Below are 27,698 nucleotides of genomic sequence, written 5' to 3'. Positions count from 1 at the left end.
CTGTCTCTTTTTTAACAGAAGTTACTAAACACTTCACATTTACTGTGACACACACTCTCTCTCTCCCATACAGTATTAAGGGAGGCAGAAACCAGGAGGTGCAAACTGTCTTGTAATTCATTTTAAAACAGACAGAATGATGTTTATGGTTTTTTCTTATTGTATGATATTCTTGTATTTTACATATCTTGTATGCATACCCAGCAAGTAGAGCTACTCCAACCAACTACAGGTTAGTGTGTCCCTGTAGTCCTGAGTCCTCGTCCGTCGCTGGTTCGACCCCACGGGACGGTGGACTTATTATCAACTAAAAAATTCCCCTTCGGTAACATATATGAAAATATATTACTTCCGAGGTAGAGCGAATTGGATATTAAAGGACGTTTGTAGCTTTCTGATTGTATATGAATCACGGTGATGTGATAAATAGTCATAATATGGCTACGTGCAACAAACGCACTACACGGTCAACATGGCAGAGGTGGGTGGATATCGTCTCCAAATGCAAAACACCTGAGTTCGACGGGTGAGTTGATGGAAGGCGATATTCACTTATAACCTCTCTTGTGGCAGAATGGGTTAGTGCGTCCCTGTAGTCCTGAGTCCTCGTCCGTCGCTGGTTCGACCCCACGGGACGGTGGACTTATTATCAACTAAAAAATTCCCCTTCGGTAACATATATGAACTCACCTGTCGAACTCAGGTGTTTTGCATTTGGAGACGATATCCACCCACCTCTGCCATGTTGACCGTGTAGTTCGACGGGTGAGTTGATGGGAGGCGATATTCACTTATAACCTCTCTTGTGGCCGAATGGGTTAGTGCGTCCCTGTAGTCCTGGGTCCTCGTCCGTCGCTGGTTCGACCCCACGGACGGTGGACTTATTATCAACTAAAAAATTCCTTCGTAACATATATGAAAATATATTACTTCCGAAGTAGGTAGAGCTTCTTGGATATTAAAGGACGTTTGTAGCTTTCTGATTATATATATATATATATATATATATATATATATATATATATATATATATATATATATATATATATATATGTATGTATATATGTATATATGTATATATATATATATATATATATATATATATATATATATATATATATATATATATATATATATATATATATATATATATATATATATATATATATATATATATATATATATATATATATATATATATATATATATATACATACATACATACATACATACATATATATATATATATATATATATATATATATATATATATATATATATATATATATATATATATATATATATATAGTATGTGCACCTTAAAACAGAATCTTGATATTTTTCCTGGAACCAAGAGTGATGGTGCAAACTCATGTGGTGTCGAGGTAGTACGCTAAGGTAATCCCCTTCTTTTCAAACAAATCTTAGAATTGTTGCAAAATATACTCACATAAACTGTTTTTATACTTTCAATGAACAATGATTTCCTAGTCTAAGATACATATACTGTACAGTGCAATTACAGTCCACCCCTGCCTATTCACGGATTTTTCTGTGGAGTTTATTTCCAAATTATTTGCGGAAAATCCTGTAATTCACAGATTTTTTCGTCGAGCAATATTCACTAATTACTAAATTTTCATTTTATTTTTGTGACTAAATACATTTTTTATGATAAAAAAAGTAATTTACCAATTTTTAAATATTAATATTAATGTAAACATACCAAAATATTGATAAAATGTATTTTTTTCCATTCCTATTTAAATACCAGACAGTCCCTGAGTTATGGAGGTCTTGGGTTACAGCATTCTGACATTACAACCCTTGGCTCACGGTGCAGTTAACCTGATTTTAGGGTGCCATACGCAGTTTTACGGCACCGTACACAGTTTTACAGCACTATAAATTGGCGTTTATCATGTTACAGTGCTCTGCCAGGAATGGAATCCTTGCCGTAAACCAGAGACTGCCTTACATGCATTTCTTAACTGAGAGAGAGAGAGAGAGAGAGAGAGAGAGAGAGAGAGAGAGAGAGAGAGAGAGAGAGAGAGAGAGAGAGAGAGAGAGCCCTTAAACGCCGAGCCTCTATTTACAAAAGTGTCTGTCGTATGCCAGGCGGGGTTTGGGAGTTAGCGCTGAAGTGGAAAGAAAGTTTTTTTCAAAAAATCACAGCACGCTTAGTTTTTAAGATTAACAGTTCATTTTTGGCTAATTTTTTTCTCATTGCCTGAAGTTTAGTATGCAACCATCAGAAATGAAAAAAATATCATTATCATATATAAATATTGGAATATATGATAGCACAAAAAAAAATTTCATATATAATTGTATACAAATCGCGCTGTGAGCAAAACGGTTAAAGCTAATGAGCTATTTTTTTTTTCGTTGTATTATACACTAAATTGCTATGATTTTGGTATATAACAAACTGTAAAATGATCAAAGCAACACAGAGAAAATATTATCACAAAATGATGCATGAATTCGTAACACGCCAATGTAAAAAAAAAGTTTTTTTCAAAAAGTCACCATAAATCGAAATATTATGCTAGAGACTTCCTGTTTGTTGCAAAATGAAGGTAAATGATTGAATATTACTAGAATGTAAGAGTTTTAGCTTACAATTGCATTTTTCGACCATTTCGGTCGAGTCAAAGTTGACCAAAGGTTGAAATTTCGGCACTTATTGTGATTTATATGAAAATATTTCAAAACTGATAAAAGCTACAACCATGAGTTATTTTCTGTTGTATTCTACATGAAATTGCACACATTTTCATATATAAAACATTATGTAACGGCTAATATAAAACGGTGCAAACATTACGACAAAGTGACTAAAGAAATTCTGAGATTTTCAGCAGAATTAGCGCGCTTGGAGGTAAGGAAAAAGTTTTTTCAAAAATTCACCATAAATCGAAATATTGTGCTAGAGACTTCTTGTTTGTTGCAAAATTAATGTAAATGAATGTAAGAGTTTTAGCTTACAATTGCATTTTTCGACCGTTTCAGTCGAGTCGAAGTTGACCGAAGGTTGAAATTTTGGCACTTACCGTGATTTATATGAAAATATTTCAAAACTGATAAAAGCTACAACCATGAATTATTTTTTGTTGTATTTTACATGACATTGCACACATTTTCATATATAAAATGTTATGTAATGGCTAATATAAAATGGTGCAAAAAATTATGACAAAGTGACTAAAGAATTTCTGAGATTTTCAGCAGAGTTAGCGAGCGCGGATGTAAGGAAAAAGTTTTTTCAAATTCACCATAAATCGAAATATTGTGCTAGAGACTTCTCGTCTGTTGCAAAATGAAGGTAAATGATTGAATATTACTAGAATGTAAGAGTTTTAGCTTACAATTGCATTTTTCGACCATTTTGGTCGAGTCAAATTTCACCGAAGGTTGAAATTTTGGCACTTATCATGATTTATATGAAAATATGTCAAAATTGATCAAAGCTACAACCATGAGTTATTTTTTGTTGTACAGTGAACCCCCCGTATTCGCGGGGGATGCATCCCACACCCCCCCGCGAATAGGTCAAATCCGCAAATGCTTAAAACCCCTCTATAAACACTTAGAACTGCCCATTTTGATAGCTTAAACCAAGAAAAACCCTGTAAAAATGCTTATACCTGAGTATTTTAAGTTTTATCACAAAAAGTGCATTTATTCATGAAAATTATATGAAATTACACTAATTAGTGAATATTTCTCACTGAAAAATACTGCGAATGGGCGAATTTTCCGCGAATGATGGCTAGATATGTTCCACAGAGAAACCCGCGAATGTGTGAGTCCGTGAACCATGAGAACGCGAATACGGGGGGTTTGCACATTTTCATATATAAAACTTCATGTAAAGGCTAATAGAAAACGGTGCAAAAATTAACGACAAAGTGATTAAAGAATTTTTTAGATTTTCAGCAGAGTTAGCTGATGCTTTCTTTTGGGATAAGAAAGAAGTTCGCACATGCGCAGCTGGGTTAAGGTTGTAAACAAAACAACAACGTGATCCGTGAACTCCCAGCATCCCTCAAGGAGCGATTAAAAATTTTTCGCGAACGAGGCTGATAAGTATTTTTCCGTGAATATTTAACAAAACTTTTTGTAGTCGACATATTTTATGTCCACTTGGCACCCGACAGACAACTTTTGTCAACATAAAATACATCCAGCCGGTGTTAAAGGGTTAAAGTGTTTTAGGATGATAGTTTAAGGTATATTTGATGCCTGAAATATTAAAATAGGCAGTAAACTGTTGAAACGGGCAGTTATAAGTGTTTTTAGAGAGAGGGTCTTTGGTGTTTGAACTATTAAAATAGGCAGTTATCAGTTTTTTAGAGGCACACACGAAGCATTCGCGGATCTTAGCTATTCGCGGACGGTTGTGGTCCCTATCCCCTGTGAATACCGGGGGCTGACTGTACACTTCTAACCACAGATCTTAGAATTTAGAGGATGTGCTCACAACACAAAACCAAATCACTTTCCTACAGTTAATTTAAGGAACTTTTTTTTTGTTTTATTAATGATTTGCAGTAGTATGACTGCCCATTCTGAAAAACAAGTACAGTGCATACATGCATAAAATTACACTTTATTTATACAAACATCTTAGAATTTCTGAGCATGTGATTGCTGGATGAGCTGAGTGACACTTTCACTGTTAAACAACTACTTTAAAGCACAAATTTAAAAATTACATTATCTAATTTTATTGTAAACTGTACTTAAAATTTTTAACACACAAGTGAAATAATTACAACTTTATTTCTTGATGAGCCAAAAACACATACATACACGATATGATTTTTTCCAGAGCTTGATGACACATTCAATACATAACAAAATCCAATGAGCCGGGGTCTATTAACACTAAAATGCCGAGCCTCTATTTACAAAAATGTCTCCTGTATGCCAGCGGCGTTCGGGAGTTAGCGCCGAAGCGGAAAAGAAGTTTTTTTCAAAAAATCACAGCACGCTTAGTTTTTAAGATTAAGAGTTCATTTTTGGCTCCTTTTTTTGTCATTGCCTGAAGTTTAGTATGCAACCATCAGAAATGAAAAAAAATATCATTATCATATATAAATATTGAAATATATGACAGCAAAAAAAAATTTTCATATATAATTTTATACAAATTGCGCTGTGAGCAAAACGGTTAAAGCTAACGGATTATTTTTTTTTCTTTGTATTGTACACTAAATTGCAATGATTTTGGTATATAACAAATTGTAAAACGATCAAAGCAACACAGAGAAAATATTATCACAATATGATGCATGAATTAACGTAACAGTGGACGTAAAAAATGTTTTTTTTAAATTCACCATAAATTGAAATATTGTGCTAGAGACTTCCCATTTGTTGAAAAATGAAGCTAATTGATTGAATATTACTAGACTGTAAGTGTTTTAGCTTACAATTGCAGTTTTCGACCATTTCGGTTGAGTTAAAGTTGACCGAAGGTCGAATTTTTTCTATTTATCGTAATTTATATGAAAATATTTCAAAACTGATAAAAGCTACAACCATGAGTTATTTTCTGTTGTATTCTACATGAAATTGCGCATATTTTCATATAGAAAAGTTTATGTAACGACTAATATAAAACGGTGCAAACATTACGACAACGTGATTGAAAGAATTTCTGAGATGTTCGGCCGAGTTACCGCACAGAGCGTAAGGAAAATGTTTTTTTTTTTAAATTCACCATAAATCGAAATATTGTGCTAGAGACTTCAATTTATTGCAAAATAAAGATAAATGATTGAATATTACTAGAATGTAAGAGTTTTAGCTTACAATTGCGTTTTTCGACCATTTCGGTCGAGTTAAAGTTGACCAAAGGTTGAAATTTTGGCAGTTATCGTGATTTATGTGAAAATATTTCAAAAGTGATAAAAGCTACAACCATTAATTATTTTCTGTTGTATTCTACATGAAATTGCGCATATTTTCATATATAAAAGTTTATGTAACGACTAATGTAAACGATGCAAACATTACGACAACATGACGAAAGAATTTCTGAGATGTTAGCCGAGATACTGCCGCAAGAAAACATAAGGAAAAAGTTTTTTTTTTTAGAAATTCACCATAAATCGAAATATTGTGCTAGAGACTTCCAGTTTGTTGCAAAATGAAGGTACATGATTGAATATTACTAGAATGTAAGAGTTTTAGCTTATAATTGCATTTTTTTACCATTTTGGTCGAGTTAAAGTTGACCGAAGGTTGAAATTTTGGCAGTTATCGTGATTTATATGAAAATATGTCAAAACTGATTAAAGCTACAACCATGAGTTATTTTCTGTTGTATTCTACATGAAATTGCGCACATTTCCATATATAAAACTTTATGTAACGACTAATATAAAACGGTGCAAACATTACGACAACGTGATTTAAAGAATTTCTGGCGCGGACGTAAGGAAAAAGTTTTTTCAAAAATTCATCATAAATCGAAATATTGTGCTAGAGACTTCCAATTTGTTGCAAAATTAAGATAAATGATTGAATATTACTAGAATGTAAGAGTTTTAGCTTAAAATTGCATTTTTTCACCATTTCGGTCGAGTCAAAGTTGACTGAAGGTTGAAATTTTGGCAGTTATCGAGATTTATATGAAAATATTCCCAAACTGATAAAAGCTACAACCATGGGTTGTATTTTGTTGTATTTTACATGAAATTGCGCACATTTTCATATATAAAACTTTAAGTAACGGCTAATATAAAACAGTGCAAAAATTACGACAAAATGACAAAAGAATTTCTGAAATTTTCGGCCGAGTTACAGCGGGGACGTAAGGAAAAAGTTTTTTTAAAAAATTCACCATAAATTGAAATATTGTGCTAGAGACTTCCAATTTGTTGCAAAATGAAGGTAAATGATTGAATATTACTAGAATGTAAGAGTTTTAGCTTACAATTGCGTTTTTTGACCATTTCGGTCGAGTCAAAGTTGACCGAAGGTTGAAATTTTTTGTAGTCGACGTACGGTACGTCCACTTGGCACTCAACAGACAATTTTAGTCGACGTATGATATATCCAGTAGGCATTTAAGGGTTAAGTTCAGGTGCCAGTGTATATTACATGACTGACCACTTTTAAACAAAAAATTCCACATAATGTGGTAAAAAATTTTAAATATACTGTGGAGCAAAAATGTCAAAATAAAAATCCTAACATATTGCACATACCAACTATCATATATCATATAGAAACACTCCTCACTAACTATACACACAAACCACCAAAAGTTCCATAAGCAACCGTGATGAATGAATGTCTCTCTCTCTCTCTCTCTCTCTCTCTCTCTCTCTCTCTCTCTCTCTCTCTCTCTCTCTCTCTCTCTCTCATTTACATAACTTTATTTAACTGAAATTACTGACGACCTTATTCTGATACACAAACTTTTAAATAATTTCTAACATTTAACCTACGATTTCTTGTTTTAATTTTGTTTGTGAATTTAAGCATTCATAACTTCATTATCACTGTCTGAGTTATCCACTGGAGGCAGACGAGAGAAGAAGGGGGGGGATGTCTCATTTACTGAGCAATTCGCTAACCAACCAAGTAGTAGAAACAGAACTTGGTCTTAAAGTGATGAGTGTCTATACAACCAAACAAAAAAGGGATTTTGACAACGGAAAAATCTATTTCTGGGGGAAGGCCAGTGTCACCCAGTGAAATGGTTCCAATAGCACACATTTCTAAGTACAGTATAAATATTGCTAAATATACCAGAGAAAATGCTATCCATAATGCCAGGGTTACTACCCCTGGATCGATCACCACAATGGTGTCGGTATACACTAAGGGGTGAGTGGTAGCCACTATCACAGATGCTTTGCCCAATAGATCTCTCCGTTCTCAAAGCCCCCATCATGGGAGAGCCGTTCTACCTACTACCTTCCGTTCGCTACCCATACTACTCGCGCCCACCATCTTCATCCCAAAATTAGCACCCTCCAAGCTTGGTATGCTATCCGGGTGGGAAAGGAAGAATAGGGATGGGTCACTGGGTGACACAGGCCTTCCCCCAGAAATAGATTTTTCCGTTGTCAAAATCCCTTTTCTGGGCTTGACCTGTGTCACCCAGTGAAATAGTAACAGAGAAACAGCCATACAATAGCTTGGTAGTATCATCTAGAGTTTACCTTAATGGAGCTAAATAAAACTAAGAGAACAATACTGTGTTTTAATAGTCCCAAATATAAAGTTCAAAATATAATTAAAAACTATAAGGCACATAGTCTAGAAATACCAAATGACCAACACCAAGATACTTAATGTTAACCAGATTAAGTCTTAAATACAGGATATCAATGTTACAGGCAGGAGTCAGGCTGTGAAGCAGACCTGACCTAAAAGGCTAGAAAGCAGGGCATGCAAGCGAGGCAGGTAGGCGAGAGAGTATACCAATAGGTAATTTAATCAAGAATTACATTACAATAAGGACAAGCAAGAGTTATATATACTAGTCTTGAGCTGAACCAGGAGGAACAATACTTCCTGCAGCTACAGTGGAATATTTAAGAGCCTCTAGGGACTTAAGATAGTGGCGTTTAAATACTGTTGGAGATTTCCAGCCCGTATACTTTTTGAGGTCATCAAAGTTCATATAGTGAAAATAATTAACTGAGGTAGCTACCACCCGAATATCATGTACCTGGGGTACTGATTCCGGGTTAGCCTGTTTAATAAAATAAAGAATTTGTTGCCTGATGGCCTTTAAGGAAATGGTACCCCCATCTTCCCTAACAAAAAGAGGGCCTGAAGTTCTTTTAGAAGTTCTATTTAAATAAACTTTTAAAGTGTTAACTGGACATAGAGATAGATCCTGTGGAAGGGGAATAATCTTCCAAGGAGACCATCTATTTTGCGGATCCTCATTCTTTGCTAGAAATCTGAGATCCGGAGACAACAGAACTTCTCCTGAGGCTAGACTTATTTAAAACAACGTCTTCCTTAACAGACTCGGGTATGTACATAATTCGTTATCAGTGTCTGATGCCAATTTAAGTACGTCATTTAAGAACCAGGAAACCGTGTGTGGACGGATTGCTGGTCTAAGACGAGCACATGCTTTAGGAATTGACGAAAAGTATGAGTCTGTAAGGTTAATATTAAAGCCATGTAAAAATATTTTTCTTAAAGCAGATTTTGTTGTAGTAATAGTACTAATGGCCAATCCTTTCTCAAATAATGATCTGAAGAAAGAGATTGCTAGATTTGTGGTCATTTTCTGAGCTTCAGATTCCCTTAGAAATAATGCTAACTTTTTAACTGCTGAGTCATATTGTCTAAGTGTAGATTCCCTCTTATCTGATTCTATGAACAGTGTATTGAGAGGGTCAATGTCAGCGTCTTTCTCAGCTGCAAACTTCATAAAGTCCATAAAGCTAGGGCACTCAGAATTCTTCGGCCAATTGGGTGCCACAAGTGCTATTTGACCTTTGAATGATCTGAGTTTGTGTAAAACTTTCATCAATTGGTTTACTGGTGGAAACAGATAGATCCTTTGCCATCTGTTCCAGTCGATTGACATCGCATCTGTGAAATGAGCTAGAGGGTCTAGATTGGGAGCAACGTAACACGGAGGCTTGTGGTTGTTCTCTGTGGCAAACAGGTCTACCTGGAGACCCGGTACCTGAAGACAAATCCACTCGAACAATGTCTTGTCCAAGGACCATTCCGACTCCAGCGGAGTTGTCCTGGATAGTGAGTCTGCAATGACATTTCGAACACCTGCCAGGTGGGTAGCTGACAGGTGCCAGAGATGTTTCCTTGCCAGAGAGAAAATTGCAATCATTACATGATTGATATGGCTCGACTTGGAGCCCCCTCTGTTTAGGCAATGTACAACTACTGCGCTGTCCAGTACCAGTCTGATGTGAATCTGTCTGGCTGGACGTAGTTTCTTTAATGTTAGAAATACTGCCATTGCCTCTAGAATGTTGATATGGAACTGGCGGAATACTGTCGACCATGTTCCTTGAACTTTCTTGTGTTGGGAGTATCCTCCCCATCCGCTTAGGGAAGCATCCGCATGGATCACTAGCGATGGAGGGGGAAATTGAAGAGGCACTGACCTCGCCAAACTCTTGACTGTCGACCATGGTCGAAGCCTCTTCCTCAATATCAGCGGAATTAGAGACATCTTGTCTCTGTTTCTGCTGTTGGCTTGTTTCCGCCATACCCTGTTTATATCCTTCAGTCTGGCTTTTAGTAGCAAGTCTGTTACTGAAGCGAACTGAAGAGAGCCTAGAACTCTTTCCTGGGTATGACGAGAGGCTCTTTTGCTCTTGAGGAACTGCCTGGTAGCTTTGGCTATTTCCCTCCTCTTGGCTGGCGGAAGTGACAGTTTGTGTGTGTTTAGGTCCCATTGGATTCCTAACCACTGAAATTGAGCAGCCGGAACTAGAGCAGGAAGTTGATTACTGTGATTGCTGCTTGTCGACATTCCTTGGCGTTGGATGCCCAAATTATCCAATCGTCCAGGTATGAGCCAGCATAATCCCTTGAGCCCATAGTTCTTGAACTACTGTCTCTGCCAGTTTGGTAAATATTCTGGGCGCTATGTTGAGCCCGAATGGCATGACTCTGAACAAGTATGCTTGTTTTCCTAGTCTGAACCCTAGGTAAGGAGAGAAATTTCTCGCAGTCGGGACGTGATAATATGCGTCTGTAAGATCTATAGAGGTGGTGATGGCCCCACGGGGAAGTAGGTCCGTACCTGCGAGATTGTAAGCATGCAAAACTTGTCGCATTGAATGTATAAGTTGAGACGAGACAAGTCTAGAATTACTCTGTGCTTGTCTGAGTCTTTTCTTTGGGACACTGAGCAGACGGCCTTGAAATTTCAGGTGTCTGACTTTCTTTATTGCCTTCTTTTGCAGAAGGTCTTTTGCATAGTCCAGTAAGTCTTTGGATGGAGGTTGATGGAATCTGACTGACGGAGGAGGCCCTCTGCTCCAGCTCCATCCCAGACCTTTCGAAATTATACTGTAGGCCCATGGACTGAAGGTCCAATGGTCCCGGAAGAGATACAATCTCCCGCCTACCTGAGGAGTCTCATTGATTGGAAGAGGTCTTACTTCCTCTTCCTCCTCGGGCTCCTCTTCCACGCGAGAGAGGTCTGGACACTGCTCTACCTCTGTAGGCGGCTCTGGCTCTACTACCCCTTGCATGCCTATTGTATCCGCGAAACGCCCCCTGGTTTTCAAACGAGGCATTGAAAGCTGGGGACGTCACGAAGGCTGGCGGAGCCGAAGCTTGCTGAGCCGGCTGTACTAGAACATATTGCTGCCAAGGCAGTGCCTTGGATGTGGAAGGCTGTCCGATCTGCGAGACCGGTACTGCCTGAAGCACAGTCTGAGCCTTCTGATAGTCCTGGAATCTCCTGAACCTCTTCCTTCCCTTAGGTTGAGGTCCAGAGGTCTCAGAGGACTTCCTTTGAAAGGAAGACCCCAGCGAAAGCGAAGGCTCTGGTTCGCTCTGGTTGCCTCTGCCAAGACGTTATTGACCTCATCCTCTGGGAAGAGGTTAGGTCCCCAGATAGAGCTCTTCATGAGTCTATTGGGCTCATGCCTGATGGTGGCGTCGGCAAAAATGTGCTTCCGGCAGTTCTGCCTCGCAACCACAAAGTCATAAAGATCCGATTGGAAGGATGCCAGTAATGACTTTGTGAGAACCTGAAACAGTGGTTCATCAGCATATACTAGTGCAGTCACCTCTGGGATGGTGACGGAATGAATGGAGCGACTCAACCTGCATCTTGCCTCATACTCCGTCTTCAGCAGAGCCTCCGGAATCTTGGGAAGTTGCTCGCTGAACAGGGTGGAGGCACACTCGGGATCGAGTTTCCCCACCATGAACGTCGCCGCAGCTCCCAACCAACATTCCGAATCTCCGGGGAAGAGAAGGGAAGTGGGATCTGTCTCCCAGAGTTGAGGTATGGGCTTGCCATCCATCTCAGCCTGAAGGGTCAGCTCTGCAATCTTAGTAGTGCAGGGGGTCGGAATAGAGCCACCTACAAAGAACATAGTGACACTTCCTCTAAAGGGAGTAAGTTTGGTGTTCTCGCACTCCCAGTCAGTGAGAGCGCGCATCAGGGTGGATTGAGCTTGGTCCCTAGGAAAGATGACCGTTTCCTTAGGGACCTTATCGGATCTAATCCAGGCCTCCTCAGTTAACCTGGCATAGCCTGGATAGGGAGGCACTAGGTTGGCTGGAAAGAACTCTAGTTCTTCCAGACGACGAGTGCCCAATCCCTCTATGGTCAGTGTGTCATTATGCAGCAGAGCATGCAGGGCCAGCCGCCACGGGTTCCTCTTATCAAAGGGAGGCAGTCTGGAGGCATCCGGGACAACATATGACTGTTGTGCTGCTTTGGGTTGGATGAATCCGGCAAGCAAACTTTCCTGGGTCTCCATCCTCTGTGCCAATGACAACACTGACTGTCCTGAGGTCTCTAAGCTTGTGACAAGCTGAGACGAAAGATCTTGTAGCCGAGCTTCAACCTTTGAATCGATCCTCTGCATCAGCAGATCGACGAAAGCCTCAGAGTCGAAGCTACGCTGTGGGGGATTAGCCTTCGAACTCTGGTCCTCGACCCCTTAGACGGGGGAGTAGCCTTACTTGAGGACGTCACTGATCTGTTCCCAAGGTTAGCTGACTTGGAGAATCCCTGAAAAGAAGAGGACGAAGAAGGTGAACTGGATAAAATAGACCTACTCCTACTACCTTCACCTGCCTCACTTACCACCCTACCTTCTACCTGGTGGTCATCCATGCTCATCGGTTCAACGTGAATGTTGATGGCCGCTACTTCTTCCGCCACCCCTTCGCACAGATCTTCGTCTTGGGGGGTCTACGTCTCTTCCCTGATCCTCGCAATAAATGGGGCGGCCACGTCCTTCGGTACTGCAGCAGAGATCCGAGCATTCGGAAAAAGGAGATTGCAAATCTCCTCCGACAGTACATAGGGGCGGCCAGACGTAACATTCCTTCCAAATCCGCCGACCCAGGTCTTCAGGGTCGACAGCGAAGAGGCTCGGATTGCTTGTTTAGACTGGAAGAGGATGTAAGACTTGTACTAATTGCTAAAAATATTCTCCAATATTTTTTGCATATATCCAAATTGAGTCAATAAAATCAAAGGGACTAAAGGTTAGCAGTCTCTTGTCACTTACCGACACATCTGTTACCAGCTCGTAAAGAGCGTAACAAATCTCACAGCCGTCCGGGTGCCAAACAACCAGGTCTCCAACTTGCACCGCGCAGCTGGAGTGCGAGCGGCACACCATGTCCGCAGGGTTGTTGGAGGACGGCCGTGCAACCTGGCTCCTGACAATGTACCATCTGTAAGTGGAATGATGGTACATGAGTATCATCAAGGCAGGATCCGCCGGAACAGAGTCCGGCAGCAAAAGTCTATTTTAACAGAGATTTATGCTACGGGATGGTTAACTAACTAATATTTGTGTTCTAAGAAAGTACTCTATGTTACTCTGCCGTGACTTGTCACTGAAATCTCATTGTGTCACATAAATATGGAATCGGCGTAATATGAGCGACATAGAGTGTTTGCATATAGCTCATCTCTCAAATCACCCAAGGCAGTAACCAAATAATGGAAACCGTAAAATATGCCAGAAACCATACCCACCGGAGTGGTTAACCCTTAAACGCCGAAGCCCTATTTACAAGAACGTCTCCCGTATGCTGGCGGCGTTCGGGAGCTACCGCCGAAGCGGAAAAAAAGTTTTTTTTTTAAAAATCACAGCATGCTTAGTTTTTAAGATTAAGAGTTCATTTTGGCTCCTTTTTTTCTCATTGCCTGAAGTTTAGTATGCAACCATCAGAAATGAAAAAAAAATATCATTATCATATATAAATATTGGAATATATGACAGCAAAAAAAAAAAACTTGTATATAATTGTATACAAATCGCTGTAAGCAAAACGGTTAAAGCTAATGAGTTAATTTTTTTAGTTGTATTGTACACTAAATTGCAATGATTTTGGTATATAACAGATTGTAAAACGATTAAAGCAACACAGAGAAAATATTATCACAAAATGATGCATGAATTAAATAACGTGCATGGACGTAAAAAAATTTTTTCAAAAATTCACCATCAATCGAAATATTGTGCTAGAGACTTTCCAATTGTTTCAAAATGAAGGAAATTGATTGAATATTACTAGACTGTAAGTTTTTTAGCTTACAATTGCATTTTTTACCATTTCGATCGAGTTAAAGTTGACCAAGGTTGATTTTTTCTATTTATCGTTATTTATATGAAAATATTTCAAAAAAATGGTAAAAGCTAAAAGCATGATTTATTTTTTGTTGTATTCTACATGAAATTGCGCACATTTTGATGTATAACACTTTATGTAACGAATAATATAAAACAGCGAAAAAATTACGACAAGGTGACTCAAGAAATGCTGGGATTTTTAGCGGAGTTCGCGCGCGCGGATGGAAGGAAAAAGTTTTTTTCAAAAATTCACCATAAATCGAAATATTGTGCCAGAGACTTTCCGTTTGTTGCAGAATAAAGGTAAATGATTGATTGTTACTAGAATGTAAGAATTTTGGCTTACGATTGCGTTTTTCGAGCATTTCGGTCTAGTCAAAATTGACCGAATGTTTAAATTTTGTCAGTTATCGTGATTTAAATGAAAATATTTCAAAACTGTTAAAAGCTAAAAGAATTATTTATTTTTTGTTGTATTCTACATGAAATTGCACACATTTTGATGTATAACACTTTATGTAACGAATAATATAAAACGGCGAAAAAATTACAACAAGGTGACTCAAGAAATGCCAGGATTTTCAGCGAAGGAAAAAGTTTTTTTCAAAAATTTACGGATGCCCCTCAGGACACCCCGATGCTTCCTAGGGGTCGTAAAAGGCACGGGATGTGGTCCTTGGTCCCCTTCGGTCACACATGGCCGCACAACACGGCGTTGAGAAGCTGGGTCATCTTAGGTGCTTGGTCCCTCTCCAGCATCCCAGTCTAAAACTCGTCTCACATGCTCACTGCCGACAGGCAGTATCGCGCCTTCACAGTCCTGACGACGTTGGGACATCTCTGCAAACGTCCTGTTGCCTCACAAATACGCAAACACTCGCCAAAGTTCTGCAAAACACGGATGCGTCAAAAAATCGCTCTCGGACGATGCGGCGCTGATGCTTTCTGGTACGGGAAGGAGGAAATTTGCGCATGCGCGTCTGGGTGACGCTTATAAACAAAACAACAGCTTGATCCGTGAACTCCCAGCATCCCTCAAGGCGCGTGATTTAAAACCTTTCGCAAACTAGGCCTATAATTATTTTTCTGCGAATATTTAAAAAAAGCATTTTTAGTCGACGTATGGTACATCCACTTGACACCCAACAGACAATTTTAGTCGACGTATGGTACGTCCAGTAGGCGTTTAAGGGTTAATTGGACAATAACATACGAGAGATCCGACTAGTCCGGTGGAGACTCCGCTGCCTCAAGCAGGCGATATACATAAAGTACCTTTAAAACAACTAATTCTATCGTATCGTAACTCCTATTTGCTTTCACAGGACAGTGTTCGATGCTCCAGCTACTAACTACTATAAGTAATTAGTAGCGAACTAACGAGACATCGCCCGAACTAATCTGGCCCGGAAAGGGAAAGGGAGATGAGTGGCGGAAACCCAGCGGAACGGCAACCGGCCAGGTGGATGCACCCTCCGAGAAGCCGAATACAACCTCCTATACGGAGGTGCCGAGCGCAAGCGATTGGCTTTCCTCTTACGAGGATGTCGCCCAGGCAACGTCGCCAAAAAGCAGATTCTAATCGTTCAGGTAAAAAAGGACTAGGCTAAAAACACGAAAAAGCAGGAGGTTAAACCTTCTTGTTCCTAGCCTACCCTCCAAAACCAAAACTTTGGCCTGGTCAGGAAGGCTAGGATTGAGCGCTACAGGAGTGGGGAGAGTAGACCCTTGACATTGATTATATATAAACATAAATGATTCGGTGGCAGAGAAGGAACTCGTGGCCTACCTCTGTCTCCGAATCACTCACATAAATTAGTCTACTTGTACACATCAGCTATAATCATGATAATAATAACACCATCGAGAAGGCACCAACTCGCTGGTGGAGGAAAGGAAACTAATAATAAAAAGACTCAAATTCTATGATCAGAAATAATCGAGCCTGGCTCAAACCATGATACAAAGGTCCCCATGCCTCTACACCAGCGACAAGGTAATTTCTCTCAAAAATATGCTCCAAAAACTGAAATGGAGCAACTGGATAAAATCCAGCAGATTTTCGTTCTGCTAATTTGCGGAGACTGAAGGTCGAAAACGCAACAGAGGCAAACATGGCGCTACATTCGGCTGCGCACCTGTGGTAAACATAAATTACGTACAATTCATGAATACTGTGCCTCTCACGTTTAAAAACCAATCAGATATAATACTCAACTTAGATGGTGTGAAATCCTCACGGGATGACATGATTACAACTGGAAAAAGTACCAAAAATAACAAAAGAAAGGGACACGATGTTCTCGTGTTGTGCTAAATTTTTGGAATGAAGATGGCGGGCGCGAGTAGTAGGGGTAGCGAGCGGAAGGTAGTAGGTAGAACGGCTCTCCCATGATGGGGGCTTTGAGAACGGAGAGATCTATTGGGCAAAGCATCTGTGATAGTGGCTACCACTCGCCCCTTAGTGTATACCGACACCATTGTGGTGATCGATCCAGGGGTAGTAACCCTGGCATTATGGATAGCTTTTTCTCTGGTATATTTAGCAATATTTATACCTAGAAATGTGTGCTATTGAAACCATTTCACTGGGTGACACAGGTCGAGCCCAGAAATACATACAAAATACCTCAAAATTTCTAATAATTTCTTTTGAAAAAATTTACAACCTTAGTCTCTCACCAACTCATCATTCAAGTGCTTAAATCACTGACACTGAATTTAATTACAATTTAAAGTAAACAACAAAATATACAGTGCTGGTAAGTGAATGTGTTGGCATTATCCTACTATGGTTTACTTTTATATCAGTTATGTCACATTATAACATCTCATATTACATAATATGTATTTCTTAACCCTTTAACGCCAAAGCCCTATTTACAAAAACGTCTCCTGTATGCCGGCGGCGTTCGGTGAGTTAGCGCCGAAGCGGAAAAAAAGTTTTTTTCAAAAAATCACAGCACACTTAGTTTTTAAGATTAAGAGTTCATTTTTGGCTCATTTTTTTGTCATTGCCTGAAGTTTAGTATGCAACCATCAGAAATGAAAAAAATATCATTATCATATATAAATATTGGAATATATGACAGCGAAAAAAAAACTCGTATATAATTGTATACAAATCGCTGTAAAGCAAAACTGTTAAAGCTAATGACTTAATTTTTTTTAGTAGTATTGTACACTAAATTGCGATGATTTTGGTATATAACAAATTTTAAAATGATCAAAGCAACACAGAGAAACTATTATCACAAAATGATGCATGAATTCATAACGAGCGGACGTAAAAAATTTTTTTTTTTTTAAAATTCACCATAAATCGAAATATTGTGCTAGAGACTTCCCGTTTGTTGAAAAATGAAGGTAATTGATTGAATATTACTAGACTGTAAGTGTTTTAGCTTACAACTGCAGTTTTCGACCATTTCGGTTGAGTTAAAGATGACCGAAAAGTCGAATTTTTCTATTTATCGTGATTTATATGAAAATATTTCAAAACTGATAAAAGCTACAACCATGAGTTATTTTTTGTTGTATTGTAAATGAAATTGCGCACATTTTCATATATAAAACTTTATGTAACGACTAATATAAAACGGTGCAAATATTACAACAACGAGACGAAAAGAATTTCTGAGATGTTCGGCTGAGTTACCGCGCAGACGTAAGGAAAATGTTTTTTTAAAAAATTCACCATAAATCGAAATATTGTGCTAGAGACTTCCAATTTATTGCAAAATGAAGGTAAACGATTGAATATTACTAAAATGTAAGCGTTTTAGCTTACAATTGCGTTTTTACCATTTCGGTCGAGTTAAAGTTGACTGAAGGTTGAAATTTTGGCAGTTATCGTGATTTATGTGAAAATATTTCAAAACTGATAAAAGCTACAACCATGAGCTAATTTCTGTTGTATTCTACATGAAATTGCACACATTTTCATATATAAAAGTTTATGTAACGACTAATGTAAAACGATGCAAACATTACGACAACATGACGAAAGAATTTCTGAGATGTTCGGCCGAGTTACACAAGACAGATGTAAGGAAAATTTTTTTCAGAAATTCACCATAAATCGAAATATTATGCTAGAGACTTCCAGTTTGTTGCAAAATGAAGGTACATGATTGAATATTACTAGAATGTAAGAGTTTTAGCTTATAATTGCGTTTTTTACCATTTCGGTCGAGTTAAAGTTGACCGAAGCTTGAAATTTTGGCAGTTATCGTGATTTATATGAAAATATTTCAAAACTGATAAAAGCTACAACCATGAGTTATTTTCTGTTGTATTCTACATGAAATTGCGCACATTTCCATATATAAAACTTTATGTAACGACTAATATAAAACAGTTCAAACATTACGACAACGTGACGAAAGAATTTCTGGTGCAGACGTAAGGAAAAAGTTTTTTCAAAAATTCACCATAAATCGAAATATTGTGCTAGAGACTTCCACTTGGTTGCAAAATGAAGGTAAATGATTGAATATTACTAGAATGTAAGAGTTTTAGCTTACAATTGCGTTTTTTACCATTTCGGCTCGAGTCAAAGTTGACCGAAGGTTGAAATTTTGGCAGTTATCGTGATTTATATGAAAATATTTCAAAACTGATAAAAGCTACAACCATGAGTTATTTTCTGTTGTATTGTACATGAAATTGCGCACATTTTCAAATATAAAACTTTATGTAACGGCTAATATAGAACAGTGCAAAAATTATGACAAAATGACAAAAGAATTTCTGAAATTTTCGGCCGAGTTACCACAAGGGCCTAAGAAAAAGTTTTTTCAAAAATTCACCATAAATCGAAATATTGTGCTAGAGACTTCCAATTTGTTGCAAAATGAAGGTACATGATTGAATATTACTAGAATGTAAGAGTTTTAGCTTACAATTGCGTTTTTCGACCATTTCGGTCGAGTCAAAGTTGACCGAAGGTTGAAATTTTTTGTAGTCAACGTTTGCTACGTCCACTCGGCATTCAACAGACAATTTTAGTCGACGTTTGCTACGTCCAACAGGCGTTTAAGGGTTAATACATAAACTGAAAGGAAATTTATAGAGAATTACTAATGCCTAGAATCTGATTATTTTATTAGCACCTATGGAAATCCACAACCAAGAAACTGTCAATCATAAATTTTATGTATATTTAATCAGATTTTAAAATAAAAATGTATTTTTTTTAATTAAAGTTATATTTTCAATATAAACCCATTTCCCATAGTTCCCATTTCACCTGTGATGATATGTAATGGTAGGCAAGTAGAGTGCAGGCACAGTTAAATCCATTTTTTCTTGTCTAGTTAATCTTGGTAACAAGAGCAAGGCACAAAAATGAGAAAATTTCTATAAGGAAACCGTTTCTATTTTTTTTTAAAAGGAACTTGGTGACTGTCCAGTTGAACTGCAGTTTTCTAAGTTTGTTCAACTGCATATGTTTAGAGTTATTCCTAAATTGGCTGCAAAAGATCAGCCTCCCCATACAAATCATGTAGCCCATTAATGCTTCGCAAGAGAATTTGGACTCCAGTGTAACTCCTGTAAAGTAAACATTCTTTGAATGTTCTCCTCTGCAGGATAAACCAGCACTGCTACTGAATCCCTTTGTGTCTTGATAAGTAAACCTTGTAGCCAGTTCAAGGTCTGACATCCCTTTCCTGATTATAAGTTCCAGCTTGTGCTGAACTGAATGCCATTATCAAGCCAGTTGTTGCAGTTCCTCCATAGCCTTCTTTCACTCCAGTACAAAAAATGCAACTAGAGCCAGAACTCTAGTGAATACCCATGGTCTGCCCATACGAAATCAAGGAATTTCCTGGTGTTTAGGGCACAAGAACATAGAATTACCCATCTTTGAGATCTAAGGGTCCTGTGACCCACGAATCTGAAGACAAGATCTCACTTGAGAAAGTTAGAACCCTTGGGTTTGCAGTCTCATCTTCCATTAAAGGGAGACTTCCCACCTGATATGGGACTCTTTTCTCCTCAAAACTGATACTGCTGCCCTCTATGCAGAGTTCTTAAGGGTATGCTGAGCTTATATTGTCTGGCTGGCAATGGCTCTGAGGAAATAAACCCTATGAGAATTCTGAGTCTCTTCACCCCCAGATAGGCTATCACCTGGGATAGATCTAGAAATTAATTCTATTATCCATTATTCCTACCTTCATAGCAAAGTTGAACATCAAATCCTTGGCCCCAAGATCCCTTTAAGAAATCTGGCCAGGACTAACCAGTTGTCAAGGTATAAAGAAAAAATTCTGACTGCCAAAAAACCACACTACCTGGACACCAGTGAGCAACTAGTGAGTATTCTTAGTCAGAAGATGAAACCTATTCATATGCAACAAGCCCATAGGGGCCATTAACTTGAAATTCAAACTTCCATAGAATATGGTGTTCATTAGGAAGAAGTAAGAGGAGGTAAAGGGAAATACATAAATAAGAGATCCAACTTATAAAAAAAAAAAATAAATTATTAAATTACTAGATAAAAATGTATCAAAATGCACATCCTCTGGGAGGCTATTCCACAGTCCAACAGTGTGAGGAATAAAGGACCCCTGGAACTGAGAAGTTCAACAGCGAGGAACACTTACTATATATTGGTGCTGCTGTTAAGCGAATCTGACTGCTCTTGGTAGATAAAGGGGGAAGAGGGACCAATTGTGAATGTGAAAGATCTCTGTTAAAATATAACTTCTGAAAAAGTGACAAACAAGACACTATCCATTGATGGTCCAGGTCATAGTTGCTACTTATTAAGAAACAGAAACCTACCACCACGAACCACTCTATCTAAAAGAAATAAATCTCTGGCACAAACAGACATCCACACCACAGAATAGTATTCTAGTAAAGGAAGCACAAACGACCTAAAACAAGTTGCAATGATTTTATCACTGTTATAAATATATACGAGGCCTTACAAACAATACCTAACTTACGTCAGGGGATTTGCTGAAACTTTCATTAGTTTCTCAAAAGTTATATGTGAGTCAAAAATTACACCTAGAATAGTTAAAGCTTCAGACTCATTCAGCATGGTTCCATCCACCTGAAGGAGAGGATGGGGGTGGGGGGGAATCTGTATGAGATATGCTAATCAATAGTGTTTTTGTTTTATTGGGGTTCAGCCTCATACCACACAGACTACACTATTCCCTGATCTGGTCCATGAGACTAAGGGCAGCTTCATTTCTCATAAGTGGAGGCTTTACTACACCCACAAGTGTTGCATCCTCAGCATACTGAACAATCTTGTTTTCCAGGGCAACAACCAAATCACTTGTACACAATAAAAATAATAGTGGACCAAGAACACTACCCTGTGGAACTCCAGACAAAATACGTCTTGGTTCACTAGAGATCCTATCCAAAGCAAATTGCTGCTGCCTACCTGTAAGGAAATCTTGAGGTAATCCTAAAACATATCCACTCACTCCAAGATTCTTAAGTTTATAAATAAATAAATGCCCTATGATATACTAAATCAAAAGCAGCACTAAAATCTATTTGAATTGCTCTGCACTCAAAACCCCTATCAAGGCTCCCTTGCAAATGGCAAGTGAAATACCTGGACATCTTGCTTTGTGAATTTCTGTTATTGTTCATGTTAAGGGAGGACTTTAAATCAACGTCCACAGATTATCAACTGTGCACCATACAATAATAAATAAGCATTAGAATAGAAAAATACACACAGCAGAAACCAAACTGTGCTATCAACAAAAGGAAGTTAACTAACCTATTCATTCTGGTGGTAAGCCTGCAATAAATATGCTAAAAATACTAATCATAAATAACTTCCCACCAGCAATTCTCTTAAAAAAAAAAAGAAAACTGGTGATGGCAATCTTTCAGTGCTACCAGATGAAGTGCTCTAAACTAAAGACCACTAACTTATTCCAAAATAATCACTAATCAAAACAGTATATAATATATGAATACAATGAAAAAAACATTATTACAATAAACAAAAAAGAAGAAATTTTTAGACTGGGGGGTGACAACCCATGGATTTGACAGTGCATGCACAGTTCTCACCTACCAAAGAACTACAACTTCCTTTTTGTATCTAAGAACATTTTAAGACAAATGAAATGGGTACAAGTCAAAGGTGTGTTATGAAGCAAGGAGATACAATTCTATAGGTTCTCATAAGGCATAAAGTTCATCTTTTCACTGAAATAAAAAATATTCCACAATACTTAGGAAAAGATATAAGAGATTTTAAAATATGATATGCATATAATGTGAAAAGGTGAATTTAATTAAACTTGCTTTTAATTGTAAAAAGTGACTACAGAAAATAAAATATCTTGCACATCAATGCAGAATGAGTGTTTAGCAACCTGAAGTATATCTGTTCAAATAATTCAATAAACTCTTACTTTTCTTTAAATATATTCACCTCCTAAATACTGTAAACCTTTTGAAATACGGCTCTGGATTTACATTATCCTGATATTTACTTTCAGAACTGTTCATAATTATACAGAATTAAGATTATAATGTAATTTAATCTTGCTTTCCATTTAAGATTTCAGAGTGAAGTCAAACATACAGAAAAAAACTGCATTTTCCATGAAATAGTACAGAAAAAAAAAAAAACTGACCTGAGTAAACATCCAATATTTACTGTGTAAAAAAGAGTGATGTACAAGCACTCTTGTCACTGCTGCATGCTACTAATTGTGGTACACAGATTCAGCAATAACAAGCTGAAGAACCTCATTCACTAAATGACATCTTTCAGGGCCCAGCATCTCCTCTACTTCTCTAATGGACTTCTCCTCCACACACTGAGATTCCTCTTGTGCTTCATCTAAATGATGATATGCTGTAAAAACCTAAAGGTTAATTTGCTTTGCTTACAATATTTTCATGTTTAATGCAAACAAAATACATAATGCCCCAAATCACCATAATTTCAAGGCATCCCACAATAACACTTAAAATACTAAATGTAATTAAAAAAAGTTTCTCAATACAAACCTATCATTTACAATGGTCCACATTTATGGTCTTTACAAATCCTAGATACTCCAATCCTGAAGTAAATAGTAGAATACTGACTGCTGGCTGGAGTGTATGCCCCCATTCAGGGGAGTAGGGTCCCTGCCTGTTTGTAAGCACCACGTCTAGCTTGTCCAGCTGATAGCACCTGCATTAGAACCCTGAAGTTATGTCACATGGACTTGCTTCCTAATAGGTTCACACCACTTTAATTAAAGGGTAGACCCACAAATGAAAATTGTGGCCTTGCTCAGGAGCGTCCAAAACCATTTACAGCACAATACCAGATAGGATTAGGCAATGAGACAAAAATTCATTGCCTAACCCTATCTGCTATAATTGGTTTCAACTCTGGACATGAGGTGGATGGTCTTGATTATAAACCTAAATGCAAAGGCAAGAGTCATTTGCCTTAGCCAGCTACGATATGCACACTACAAAGAACTGGCTATCCTTTAGTGTATGTAACCAGTGACTCCTCTATGGATTCTACCACATAAATGGATAGTGACAATTTAGAACCCACCAGTCCTAGGCATACAGGGGTGTGTATAATTTCCCAGCTTATATACACTATAGATCAACTGAAAATAGGAAATTGGACTGTTTGTGAATCACAGTGCAAAGGAAAGAGAAGACAGTAGGAAGGTGGTAACATGTATATTTATTCACGAACAGCGAATGGAATTGGTTGAGAAGGACAGTGGAACTAGTACAGAAGGAATAGGCACGATCTTAACAACAAAGAAAGTTTACAAACCAAAACCCTTGAGCACTCCCTGGGACTGAGGACATAAACGAAAGGACTAAGTGGTGTTGATCACCAAAGAAACTATTTTGCTAGGCATAACAGCTTGAATTCATGGTCAACCAAAACTACACTTTTGCACAATAACATGGTTGAAAACCCATAGGCTTCTGTGTGACTGGTCAAACCAAACTTACTGATACAAACATGTCCTGTGTGCTAGTATGTACGTACTTTCATGTCATACCACAGAGAAGCATTGTGTGAAACACTGCCCTTGCATGTGCACAGTATAGCACTGCACGTACACTGAATATGGGGGCAGTGTGACAACTCTGTGAGCTTCGGAAGAGGCACAAGCTATATACAGAGAGAAGGTATTGCAGTATTGTTAAAAACTCCCAGTCTGTGGTAAACATCATCCTGACACAAGTAAGTGATGGAAAATGAAGCATGTTGCGTGCAAACCCTGTTTATAAGTTCTCAGTCCAAAGACTACATGCATACTGAACGAGATGGCAGCACTGACTCAACCAATCACGCCCCGAAAAGTATAGGTAAATAGGTAAAGGGCCACTGCACTTATCACACACAGAGCAGGTTGAATATTCCTCCTGTCTATGAAAACATGGGAAAGCTTGGGTTGCTCACACATGGTAAAGGACATGCCATATACCAAATGTACAGGTTACTGCATATATCCATGTAAATGCATGGTACAAAGATCATACAGGGATGAATCATCTCCTGTACCTGTTCCAAGGACCATGTTGTGCAAACAGTACCAAAGATCATGGGCAAAACACATTAGCCAAGGAAGATCTATTCTTGGAACCAAATTCTAAGCTGCAGTCAACTGCTCCATATGGCTCCCTATGATACTTGATGACAAACACATCTCTGCCATGCAAATTCAGCCCCTAGGCCCATGGCGAACCAAGACCCAAGCAGACAGTGGCATGGTTGTGAGTGAGTGGGGCATCTCTGTGCTGGCTTATACCAACACATTTCCTATCACACAAACAACATTTAATTAAATACACAATGCCTTTTCTTTTACATATAACTACATTATTACTGTACAATCACTCACATATCCAGCCTTAGAGATAGCTGGACATGTCTTACATCTTTTATCATTACACTTTTCCACAATGAGTAATAAAAGAAGAGCATTACAGAATATAAAGAAACAGAAACTATACAATATATAAAGAATATAAAGAAAAAGATATAAGTAAATACTTTACAGTAGGAGAACTAGCCACTTTGTTGTGTTAAGCACATTAGATATGAGTAAGCAGTAAATATAAAATATATACTGTATTAAGAAGGAGTAGGTAAGTGAAACACATTAGGTAAAATCATTTCAATCATATAAATTAAGTACATATATAGTATGCAATAAAGGTAGCTAAATGAAAAATTAAGGAGTTAAGGTGAATAATCTTAGTGAAGTAAGTACAGAGGTAAGGTGAATAATTTTCATAAAGTAAACTGAAAATACCTTAGGAGTACATAATGAAAATAACAGGGCTAAAAACACATAAGCATGAAAACATACATGCCATAGGCAATTCGTGTACAGTAAACCCCCTGTATTCGCGTTCTCATGATTCGCGGACTCACGCATTCGCGGGTTTCTCTGTAGGACATATCTAGCCATTACTCATGGAAAATTTGCCCATTCGCGGTATTTTTCACTGAAAAATATTCACTAATTACTGTATTTTCATATAATTTTCATGACTAAATGCACATTTTGTGAAAAAACTATTAAAATACTCAGGTATAAGCATTTTTCAGGGTTTCTCTTGTGTTTAAACTATCAAAATTGGCAGTTCTAAATGTTTTTAGAGGGGAGTGAGCGCCAAAGCGGAAAAAAAGTTTTTTTCAAAAAATCACAGCACACTTAGTTTTTAACATTGAGAGTTCATTTTTGGCTCCTTTTTTTGACATTGCCTGAAGTTTAGTATGCAACCATCAGAAATGAAAAAAATATCATTATCATATATAAATATTGGAATATATGACAGCGCGAAAAAAATTTCATATATAATTGTATACAAATCGCGCTGTGAGCAAAACGGTTAAAGCTAATGAGTTATTTTTTTTTTTGTATTGTACACTAAATTGCAATGATTTTGGTATATAACAAATTGTAAAAAAATCAGAGCAACACAGAGAAAATATTATCACAAAATGATGAATGAATTCGTAATGCGCAGATGTAAAAAGTTTTTTTCTAAAATTCACCATAAATCAAAATATTGTGCTAGAGACTTCCCGTTTGTTGCAAAATGAAGGTAATTGATTTTATATTACTAGACTGTAAGTGTTTTAGCTTACAATTGCAGTTTTCATCCATTTCGGTCGAGTTAAAGTTGACGGAAGGTTGAATTTTTTCTATTTATCACGATTTATATGAAAATATTTAAAAACTGATAAAAGCTACAACCACGAGTTATTTTTTTTTGTATTCTACATGATATTGCGCACATTTTCATGTATAACACTTTATGTAAGGCCTAATTTAAAATGGTGCTAAAATTACGACAAGGTGACTAAAGAAATTCTGAGATTTTCAGCCGAGTTACCACGCGCGGAGGTAAGGAAAAAGTTTTTTCAAAAACTCACCATAAATAGAAATATTGTGCTAGAGACTTCCCCTTTGTTGCAAAATGAAGGTAAATGATTGAATGTTACTAGAATGTAAGAGTTTTAGCTTACAATTGCGTTTTTCGACCATTTCAGTCGAGTCAAAGTTGACCAAAGGTTGAAATTTTGGCACTTTCCGTGATTTATATGAAAATATGTCAAAACTGATAAAAGCTACAACCATGAGTTTTTTTTTGTTGTATTCTACATGAAATTGCACACATTTTTATATATAAAACTTTATGTAATGGCTAATATAAAATGGTGCAAACATTACGACAAAGTGACAAAAATTTTCGGCAGAGTTACCTCGCACGGACGTAAGGAAAAAGTTTTTTCAAAAATTCACCATAAAGCGAAATATTGTGCTAGAGACTTCTCGTTTGTTGCAAAATGAAGGTAAATGATCGAATATTACTAGAATGTAAGAGCTTTAGCTTACAATTGCATTTTTCGACCATTTCGGTCGAGTCAAAGTTGACCGAAGGTTGAAATTTTGGCACATCGTGATTTACATGAAAATATTTCCAAACTGATAAAAGCTACAACCATGGGTTGTTTTTTGTTGTATTTTACATGAAATTGCGCACATTTTCATATATAAAACTTTATGTAACGGCTAATATAAAATGGTGCAAAAATTACAACAAAGTGACAAAAGAATTTCTAAGATTTTCGGCCGAGTTACCGCGCAAACGCAAGGAAAAAGTTTTTTAAAAAATTCACCATAAATAGAAATACTGTGCTAGAGACTTCCAATTTGTTGCAAAATGAAGGTAAATGATTGAATACAGTCATACCTCGAAATTACGCGAGGTTAGGTTCCGGAGCCCCTCGTGCAAGGTGAATTTTCGCGTACGTTTGGCATGGTCTTTAAAAATGCTAATAAATGTTTATTTCCAGAGTTTAAGTACTAAATATGACCCTAATCATGCTCATTTAAAAGCTAACTTTTAAATGAA

General features: G+C 37.5%; 1 protein-coding gene across 3 annotated transcripts in view; it reads right to left on the bottom strand.

Annotated features, from left to right (window-relative positions):
- The window catches only part of LOC136841649 (uncharacterized), a 79,867-nt gene that overhangs the window by 6,198 nt on the left and 45,971 nt on the right, over positions 1-27,698 (bottom strand). For 2 of the 3 annotated variants that reach the window (XM_067108776.1, XM_067108779.1), the window contains one exon: positions 22,931-23,154. In XM_067108776.1, coding sequence (XP_066964877.1) covers positions 23,003-23,154 — 152 coding nt within the window. In that variant the 3' untranslated portion in view covers positions 22,931-23,002. Of the gene's footprint in view, positions 1-8,154; positions 13,103-13,223; positions 13,393-22,930; positions 23,155-27,698 lie in introns of those variants that run through there. The other variant, XM_067108777.1, reaches the window with a different exon arrangement.

This window comes from Macrobrachium rosenbergii, chromosome 9 (genome assembly GCF_040412425.1).
Source record: "Macrobrachium rosenbergii isolate ZJJX-2024 chromosome 9, ASM4041242v1, whole genome shotgun sequence".
NCBI lineage: Eukaryota > Metazoa > Arthropoda > Malacostraca > Decapoda > Palaemonidae > Macrobrachium > Macrobrachium rosenbergii.
Note: the sequence above shows the minus strand (reverse complement) of the source record. Positions and strands in the feature narration are given on the sequence as shown.